This window comes from Cicer arietinum, chromosome 2, assembly GCF_000331145.2.
Source record: "Cicer arietinum cultivar CDC Frontier isolate Library 1 chromosome 2, Cicar.CDCFrontier_v2.0, whole genome shotgun sequence".
NCBI classification, from domain to species: Eukaryota; Viridiplantae; Streptophyta; class Magnoliopsida; order Fabales; family Fabaceae; genus Cicer; species Cicer arietinum.
In genome coordinates this window covers 14,456,818-14,467,484 of record NC_021161.2, presented here as the reverse complement: position 1 = coordinate 14,467,484, position 10,667 = coordinate 14,456,818, and the positions used below count along the sequence as shown (strand labels likewise).

Here is a 10,667-nt window from a genome sequence, read left to right as displayed (position 1 = left end):
TTTTGTCAATCATGACTTCGTTTCATGAGAAACAACCAATTCTTCCTAAGATTCGGGGACTGAATTTTGCCTTTTCTGGCCAATGTGTTTGTCGTTTACAAAAAAAAAAAAAACGGATATCCTTTTCGGATTTCTCTCGTCAAAACTTTGAAGAAATACTTTTCATTTGTGCGTCGGACCTTATCGGTCGACGATCTGGCGCCTCAGTGAGACGTTTTCTAACTATGTATTCCACGTCGTTTTATTACTTGGTAATTGAAGAGTGAAATTTACTGAATAACCTCATCCTTTATTTACTGAAAATTATATATTGTACTGTATTACAAAAAATGGGTTCTTACTTTATAAAGAAAATCCAAAAGCTAATTATATAAAAAAGAGATAACGTAGTTAGAATAACTAACTAGTTAAACAAACTAAGCTGAGTAAGACTAAGTCAAAGTATAATACAACTATATATATCAATACCCTCCCTCAAGCTGATGAACATATAGATGTGAATCGAAGCTTGGATAAATTTTTTTGAAATGGTGTAGGATCCAAACATTTTGTAAACATGTCGGCAAGCTGAAGATGCGAAGAAATTGGAAGTAAACGAAAAAGATGTTGTTGAAGCTTTTCACGAACGATGTGGCAATCGAGCTCAATGTGTTTGATGCGTTCGTGGAAGGAAGAATTTGCGGCAATATGACTTGCTGATTGGTTATCACAATAAATAAGTGCAGGTTTCGTGTAAGAAACCTTAAGATCATTGATATGATATGTGAGCCATTGAAGCTCACAAGTAGTGGAAGCCATGGCCCCATACTCGGCCTCAGTAGAAGAACGAGAGACGGTAGCTTGTTTCTTAGATTTCCATGATATAAGAGAATCACCTAGAAAAATGCAAAAATCGGTAATAGATTTGCGCGTCGGGACAACTAGCCCAATCCGAATAAAAAAGGACTTGAGTTGAAGAGAAGAAGATGCTGGAAAAAACAGTTCCTGAGTTGGTGATGATTTGAGGTAACGAAGAATCTGAATTGCAGCCTGATGATGTTGGGAAGTTGGTGCTGTCATGTATTGACTCAATTGCTGAACAGAGAAGCTGATGTATGGGCGTGTATTGGTGAGATATATCAGTTGACCAATTAGGTGTCTATACGATGTAGGATCGGGTAGGAAAGAATGTTCATCTTTGGAAAATTTCTAGTTTTTCTACGTAGGAACAAAAGCTGGTTTGGAAGCCCAAAGACCAACTTCATGTAAGATATCTAGTGTGTATTTGTGTTGTGATATGTGCAGGCCAGCCTTGGAACGAGCTACTTCAAGTCCTAAGAAGTATTTGAAGTGTCCTATGATAGAATTAGTGGGCTTAAGACTAGTGAAAGGTCCAAATCTGCAGTGTGGAGAACTTATGTCTGCAAGGGTAAAAAAGAGAATAAGCAGTCTATTAATGACAGGGTAGAGAAACTCATTAAATTTTAGGGATTTCAGTTACACATAGGAGAATAAATTAAGGAGGGTTGGAGAGTATTGCTCATGAATAATTATAATTATCATTGAATTAGGAGATACTATTTTCTCTGGAGGAGCTTTGCTCTGGATTATACATTGTATCAGAATTTTCCCTTCTTCCATAAATCAATAAATTTCCATTTTAGCTATCATTTTACGTTCACAGATCCCTATTTTTCTGTGATTCTATCATCCTAAGTCCTTGAATTTGAATGTCTTGTTGAGGAAATCTTTAATAAATTGAATTTCAGCAATGTCATTACCTGAAACAATAACATCATCAACGTAGATCAATAAGGCTGTGATTTTATTACTAGAAGATTTGGTAAACAACGAAGGATCAGAGGCAGATTATGAATATCCTATATAACATAAAGTAGTGGAAAATTTTGCAAACCATTGGCGACTGGATTGTTTTAAGCCATACAAGGATTTTAAAAAGTTTGCAAACATGTGTAGGATTAGCAGTAGAAATGCTAGGCGGTAATTGCATGTAAAACCTCTTCTTCTAAATTACCATGTAAAAATGCATTATGCACGTCTAGTTGATGAGTATGCCAATTTTGAGAAGAAGCAATAGATAAAAGTAATCTTATAGTTATGAGTTTAGCGATAAGGGAATATGTGTCAAAAAAATCTACCAGCTTTATAATTTATCTTATAGACCCATTTGCAACCTATTGGTTTTTTACCATGAGGGAGAGGAGTCAAAATCCAAGTATTATTTTGGGTGAGAGCTTGAATTTCAGAATCCATAGCTTGAATCCAAAAAGGGTGTTTAATCGCATGCTTATAAGTGTGTGGTTCTTGGACAAAAGAAATAGCAGAAACTAAAGAAAAATGTGTAGGTGATAAATTGTTATAAGACAAAATAGATGAAATTGGATATAAAGCCTTGAATGAAGAATCAACCACAACTATATTACACTGAAAATCCTGCAAATAAGCGGGTTTTTGCCTTGGTCTAGAGGACCTTCGTAAGGTAGGTGCAGGGCTGTTAGTAGAATCAGTAATAATAAATGTGTGGTTATCAAAATGTGAATTAGGAAGTATATTAGAAACATGACCAATATCATCTACAATATAAATGGGATCATCAAAGAGAAGTGTAGTAAAATCAGTGACATCATTAGGAATACAATGCACATTAATAGAATCAATGGAAGGATAAGGAAATATATGCTCATAGAAAATAACGTTTCGTGAAGTAAAAATATCCCGTGTATTAAGGTCAAATAAAACATAACCTTTTGTCCCTAGTTTAAATCCAAGAAATAAACATTTGCGAGCTCTAGGATCCATTTAGTCCTATTATTTAATAAAGTTGAAGCAAAAGCAAGAAAACCAAACACTTTTAAGTCATTAAATGTAGGTGGCATGTTATAAAGCATATCATAAGGTGTCTTGTTTTGCAAGACAAGTGTAGGTAATTTGTTAATAATAAAAGTGACATGACAAAGCGCAAAAGACCAAAAATGTAACACCCTGAACCCAAATTGAAGTAAAAAGGTAAAATGCACTAGTTTTAAAGAGATTCGCAGCGGTTCCAAAATACTTTAAGGTTCAAGACGTCACATTCACGCTTACACAAAATGCTTGAATAAAAATTTTCAATAAAAAAAAATTCTTAATATCGAATATAGTTGATGTTTATTAAATAAATACTTTTGATGTAAAAGCAAGTTCTAAACTTAGAGACAATTAATTTCTACCTCTGAATAACCGATAAAATAACACAATTGATCAATCAAATTTACAAAAATCTAAATTGTTCATAACTCAACAAAATACGAAAAATTACTCCCACCCAATATCACCTATTCAGAGCGTGGATCCCCAATCGATAACCTGAAATAACTGCGCTCTCGCAAGCGCCAAACACAAGCAACGAGGGGTGAGCTTCGAAAACATGTAATAGTATAAAATAATTGAGAAGAACATGTAAAAAAAATATTAAACACCGTATCATATCAAATCACAACCAACAAGAATAATCAAGGTAAAACATTGATACAATCCACAACATCAAGTAAGTAAATACACAAATCAAGTAATGTTATGCATGCTCTTATACTCTAGACTCCTCCTCTTTCTTTGGTACCATTCTAACTCTGAAGTACTTGGTTAGGAGGCTCGATACTATGCCACCACGCAAGTGGACGAACAATTCAAATTGGCCGTGTCCTCATAGATCCCTCAACTCAACCCGAGACACATATACGTGACAGTCGAGGTAAACGTGTGTTGCGTGGTAGCTCCCGACATTTGGAGTGCTACCTCCAAGTCACCTAGGAATTCCCCACCCGAATACCTCCAAGGTCTAACAATCTTGCCTTAAGGCTCAACAGCAGACCGCCACGACCAGGCTCATTCAGTTGTACTTCCCCATAATCACTAGGCTTGTCAGGCCCTACCTATATGATGACCAAATAATCTCCACTTCAAAAATTATCAACAACTACTTTCTCCCCTCGTTGTCCTAGGTTACTTACTCCATTAAGAGAACCATCATTGGCACGGGTCGAATTCATCACTATTCAATTAAACACAATACGCATTTCATGATATTCATCAGGGTGGTAATATCACAAGTCAGGGAGCACACATCGTCATTGCAGATTTCCATAGTCATACATTACATTCAGAATTTATCATCATGATACGTCATCTCAAACAATAAAGGATCTACACTCACATATAATAATAATACTAGACCATTCACACACACCACATCAATTGCAAGGCAAATAATTACAATTCATCACATTTTATATCATATATCAGTATCAAGGATAGATATAAACAAAACACAGAATGAATCAAATACACAATTCTACAATAATTCAACTATCACACGATCTTCAAAAATCAAATCAAACAACATCCTATAAAAGTTTCTAATTCATATTTTAACCTCACAAAATTCAAGTTTGCTCATTAGTCAATTATTACTCAAAGGCCTTCTGCCATACGTAGCGAGCCCCGAATGAATTGTGGGAAATACGGTATTCCCGTTCATCTCACTTAATTTATACTCATGCATTCGAACTCACTCTCACCCCATACCTCAATTTGACGCTTTCATAAGATAGAAGGACCATAATGATTTTCAGCAACCATGAGATGTCGACAACACGTCCAAACGAGTCCAAAAGCATCGACGAATTTCAGAGTCAATGAAACGTGGCTGATAATTTTCCCGAGGCATAAAAATCAGCATTATATAATTAATAAAAATATTAGGCGAAGAAACATATTCAAAACGTCGTGAAACATGTTATTAGAAAAGGTCTCACCGACGTACTGGGGCGCCGACAGGGTCCGGCATCAACTTCACCGAAACACACAAATGAGTAGTGCTTCTTGAAGGTTTCGACGAGAGGAATCCAAAAATGATGTCAGTTTTTCAAGATGATGAACGTGTTGGCCGGAGTTTGGCAACACAGCCGCAGCGAGGGTGAAAACCCATTTTTTTTTAAGTATAACGATTGACAATTTCAAGCATAGGTAATGGAAGAGGGTGTTTTGTGGAGTCCAAATATGGTCTCAGTTTTCATTGGTGATAGTCGTGGTGGCCGGAATCTTGATCAAAAGGTGGAGGTGTGATTTTTGACAAAGAGGAATAGGGCGTTTAAGTTTGCGATTCAAGTTGGAAATGAAAGAGAAGATCACAACGATCACAAATGTGGTCTCGGTTTTACACAAAACTTGGTATAATGGTTATAATTGAAGAGAGAAGGTCAAGAAGATATAAGAATGAAGGCGGAGGCTAGTCTACGAAGAAGATGAGGATGCGTACTTCTATTCTCCTTTTTTTTTTTCCTCTTCATTTTATTATTGTTATTATTATCATTATTATTACTATTATTATTAATAATTGGATTTTAGTTGGAGTTAATCCATAAAACACATTCTACTCATTTCTTTTATTTTTTATTTTCAAAATAAAACCAACAATTAGCAAAACTAATTTTTATTAATATATATATAAATACATATTAAACACAATTTTATTTCTAAAATATTACTAATATTTCAAAACTAATATCATATAAAATAAAATAACTTATTTTATTAATCTTTTAAAATACTTTAATACTCAAAATTCTCATATTCCAAATAATCACTAAAATAATACTTATTTTGTTTTTTATACTAGAATTAAAATATTATCATCATTAGAAAATAGTCGAAATTGTAAAATAAATAAATAAAACATCAAAACTTTATATTAATTACTAAATTATAATAAATATATATAAAATCATAGTATCATAACAAAGATATAAAAATATAGGAAATCAATTGCAATTGTACTAGCATCTCAAGATGATTATTTATCAACTAAATAACTAAAAATATAAACCAGTTAGAAAAAAATTGAAGTATAACTATGTGTACACTTAACATCATTCAAACTCACAAAAAAATATCACATTTACTAGATACATGCATATACACGTTAAATTGTCTAAAATCTTATTATTTAAATTATTACACTAAAATAGTATTATTTTTATAAAAATATATAAAATAATATAATATTTGTTATTTATATCACGCATTTAGTCTAATATGTAATTAGTAGATCATAGAAAGGCCCTATATAAAGAAAATTAATTCCAAAATTAATCAACATATATTTTAAAATAATTTTAACCCTAAATCAATTATTTAAAATTCTATTTAATTAATGAAATAATTTATTATAAAATTTGGGGTGTTACAAAAAACATTTGGGAAGTTTGGAGTGAAAAAGTAAAGTTCTAGTGACATTTAATAGATGTCTGTGTTTTCTCTCAATAATGGAATTTTGCTGAGGTGTTTCCACACATGAAGTTTGATGTAAAATACCTAAATCAGAATAAAAAGTAGGTATACTAAACTCAGCACCATTATCACTTCTAATATTAGTTGAAAATTGGGTGGAAACAAAGGTGATAAAGTGATGGAGTTTAGGTCTAGTGTCTGATTTAGCTTTCATACGGAAAACCCAAGTGAATCTTGTGTGATCATCAATAATGGTTAAGAAGTATTTATATCTATCTATGGAAATGTCACCAATGGGACCCCAAATGTCAACATGTATTAAATCAAAGCATGTAAAGAAATGCTAGAACCTAAAGGAAAAGGAAGTCTAGAAAATTTGCCAAAATGACAAGCATCACAAATCACTTTTTTATTGATAAAAACATATGGGAATAATTTATATATATAATGTGCAAAACTGAAATAAAGGGGTGACCTAACCTATAATGCCAAATATCAAAAGAATTAGAATTCATACTATATACATGTTTATTACAAGAAATAGAATCAAGTGAGGAAGAATCATCAGATGGCAAAACAGATTCATCATAGGGCAAAATAGGGGATTTTTTGAGAACTTAGAGATTATTATGATGTTCCACAAGCCCAATCATCTTCCGGGTATGTGAATCTTGAATAACACAAGATTTTTTACTAATCATTAGCCTACAATTTAGGTCATGGGTCAATTCAGAAGTTGAAATCAAACTGAATCTAAATTGAGGTATAAAGAGAACATTGTGTAAAGATAAGGATTTATCAAAGATAATGGAGCAAGAAAAATGTGCAAAGATATGATTACCATTAGGAAATGTAAGGGAAACAGGTTTGATCCTTTCGATTGTAGAAAAACATTGAATGAAAGGACTAACGTGATCAGAAGCACCTGAGTCCAATATCCAAAAAGAGAAGTTTAAAGAAGCAGAGCCTGTATTAGAGACACGTGAAATCACACAATTAGTGGAATCATTGGCTGGCTTTTGATTGTCGTGCATAAAATCTTGCTTTGAAGAGTGAATAAGGTTAATGAGAAGCTTAAAGTCTTCCTTGGACAATTGAGTGGAAGGATCATCTGGAGTTGAAATTGTAGAATGAATCGTCTTGTGATTATTAGCATAATCAGAATTTGAAGTAGATGGTTTATGTGATCAGTAACCCGAGAGAAAACCATGTTTGAAGTAACAATTTTCCATGGTGTGATTTGTTTTATGACAATTGGTGCAAAACATTTGATTTTTTCGATTGGCCTCGTTCTCTACCACGAGCAGGTTGGGGTGGGCCTTGTCCACCAAAACTAGGGTATCTTGAACTGATATGAAAGACAGTATTATCGGGTGTAGTAGCGTTGGTAATTGGTTCATGTTGAACCACCATAGAATATACATTGCTAATGGAAGGGAGAGGGTCCATGAGAATAATTTGTTTGCGTACATTCGCGTAATTTTCGTTCAGACCATTGAGGAAACATGTAACATATTCTTGTTGTTTGAAGGTGTTGACGACTATTCTAAGTTTACATTTGCAGGGAGTCGAACAAATAGAAGAAGGGGTAGGACGAAGATCTTCGAGCTCTTCCCATAAGATTTTCAAATTCGTGAAGAATGTTGAAAGATTGCGATCTCCCTACTTGAAGGAGTGGAGATCACGAAGAAGATCAGAAATACGAAAATGGTTACCTTTTGTGAATCTTTCGCGCAAATCACACCAAAGATCGTAAGCGGTGTCGATGCAGATAGTACTCTAAGAAATATGAGAAGATAAGGTTCTAGTAATCCAAGAAATTACCATATTGTTGGCACGATCCCATAGCTCAAAATCAAGATGAGTTGACACTGGTTGAGGAAGAGATCCATTGATGAATTGAATCTTGTTTTTGGATGATAAAGCACGTTTCATGGCCTTGCTCTATTGTGATAGTTATTATCGTTTAAGGGTGGTGCAACAAGAACATCGCCAAGGTTCTAACTGGGATGAAGATAATAAGGCTTACGAGGGTTGAGAGCGGGATCTTTTGTATAGATGGAGGCAATATCATTTTGTGGTTCAGAATAGGAAGAATCAGAAGAAGAATGAGAGTTAGTGTTGGACATGATGAAAGGGGAAAACCTTGAAAAATGAATGAGGAAAATAATTTATGGGTTTGAGAAATCTAGAAAAATTGTGGTTTGAGAAATTAGAAGGAAAATCTCGAAGGGTTCTGGGTTTTGGATCAGTTGGAAAATCTGGAAGGAAAATTTTGTGGTTTGGAATCAGAAAGAAAATGAAGAAAAATTCAGATTTTGAGAAACGAAGCGTAAGTAAGAATTGTGAAAGTCTGATACCATATTACTTGGTAATTGAAGAGTGAAATTTACTCAATAACCTCATCCTTTATTTACTGAAAATTATATATTGTACTGTATTACAGAGAATAGGTTCTTACTTTGTAAAGAAAACCCAAAAGCTATTTATATAAAAAAGAGAGAATGTAGTTAGAATAAGCAACTAGTTAAACAAATTAAACTGAATAAGACTAAGTCAAAGTATAATACAACTGTATATATCAATAGTTTTAACTCCATTTCAGTTTTTATTTTTTTTTAATTAATTATGAAATTTTGTTTTTATGCTATGCATAATTTATTTGTTGTATTTTGGTGACCTTACGAACCCGTCCTTGATTTCAGACACGTTCCTTGCACGTTGTAGAGTTTTCGTTGCTATTAAACTCTTGGTGATTTGCATATTTTATGAAAACTTCAATTAAAGTATGAGGTGAGTGTGAGTTCAAATTCATGAGTGTAAAATAAGTGAGATGAATCGAAAAACTGCATTTTTCAACATTCATTCGGAATTGCTACATACGACTAATAAGAATACTTGGGATTTAGTGAGGTTAAAACATGAATTAGAAACTTTATAGGATGTTGTTTGATTTAATTTTTATGAATGTGTGCTAATTGAATTATTTTAGAATTGCGTCTTTGATGTATTTTGTACTATATTTGGTAATAAATATCCTCAACATTGTTTGAATGTAAAGTATTACTACGAAAATATGAAATGATAAGGCTTACTCAATGGCTTGTGGTGTTATTAACTTCATTGATATCAAGATACATTGACTTTTCGTATGATATAACCTTAAATTCTATTATGTGAGATTCTATGATGGTGGTGTATGAAAGACCATTTTGACATTTTTTAATTGGGGTGTGTACATATATTGATGTTATCTCTTAGACGATGAATTAATGTGGTAGTTCCAACTCATGTTAAAGATGGTGATCTTAATGAAGTGAGTAGCCTAAGTCAACAAGGGAAGGAGCTAGATGTTAGGGGTATTTGACATTGAGATTAATTTATCATCATATAGGCATGGTCTGACAAGCCTAGTGATGTTAGAAAATTACAACTAAATGAGCTTCATCGTGAAGATCTACTGTTGAGCCTTATGACAAGACTGTTAGGCCTTGGGGGCATTCTAGTGTTGAATCCCTAAGTGTCTTGTGTTGAGTTGAGGAGATCTATGAAGACATGACTAATTTGAATTGTCCATTCACTTGTGTGGTGGGCCTACCTATATGATGAAGACAAGGCTCAAAACCAAATACTTCAGAGTTAAAATTATACCAAAGAAAGAAAAGAAGTTTAAAGTATATGAGCATGCATAACATGATGTTGATATGTCACATATTGATGATATGAATGATTGTGTTATTCTCTCTTGACAATTCTTATTATTGTCTTGTAACGGATATAATATTTACTTGATGTTCTACATATTCTTTTTACTTGTTTTATACTATTACATATATGTTTTCGATGTTCACCCCATTCATTGATTGTATGTGCGTGTTTGCGAAAATACGGTTATTAGTTATTATAGGTTGTCTGTTGGTGATCTATACTCTGATAGGTGATACTAAATGAGAGTAATTTATTGTATTTTACGGAATCTTGAGTTGAAATTCTATTTTGTAAAGTTATTGACAATCAAGTATTAATTTGTAATTTTTTTGTTTGAAAATGAAAATCGATCATCCGTAAGTTTTTTAATGATCAATTGTACATGATAAACCTTGGTTGCTTTGGTTCTAAGATATTTTTCGATGAATATTTTTATGTAAGTGTAAATGTGGTGTCCTAAACCTTTATTTAGAAAGAAGTTTTTATACTTTATTTTAAATTGTTGCGAACTTTGCTTAAATATGAATGTAGTTTGTTTAATTTTTTTTATTGGAGTTTAGGTTGTCAGAACTCAAGGAGATTCTCCATCAGCATCACCCAAAGTTAGTAATGTCGTCGAACTTTGGGATAATAGGAAGCATGAATTTGCTTTCCTCCACCATCATTAATGATTATCACTTTCGATCTTGCAC

General features: G+C 33.0%; 1 protein-coding gene and 1 long non-coding RNA gene across 2 annotated transcripts; both read right to left on the bottom strand.

Moving 5' to 3' along the window:
- Nucleotides 1-1,197: 1,197 nt before the first annotated feature.
- On the bottom strand, nt 1,198-2,799 carry LOC101514665 (uncharacterized). The gene is made up of 2 exons (XM_004514702.1): nt 2,190-2,799; nt 1,198-1,400 (listed from the first exon to the last, which is right to left on the bottom strand). Exons 1-2 carry the CDS (start codon nt 2,797-2,799, stop codon nt 1,198-1,200), a joined length of 813 nt encoding a protein of 270 aa, XP_004514759.1.
- A 403-nt stretch (nt 2,800-3,202) lies between these two features.
- On the bottom strand, nt 3,203-5,312 carry LOC113784444 (uncharacterized). Its single transcript, XR_003470503.2, has 3 exons — nt 4,794-5,312; nt 4,564-4,684; nt 3,203-3,354 (listed from the first exon to the last, which is right to left on the bottom strand). It is a non-coding gene; the product is annotated as an uncharacterized lncRNA (long non-coding RNA).
- Between the last annotated feature and the right edge of the window lie 5,355 nt (nt 5,313-10,667).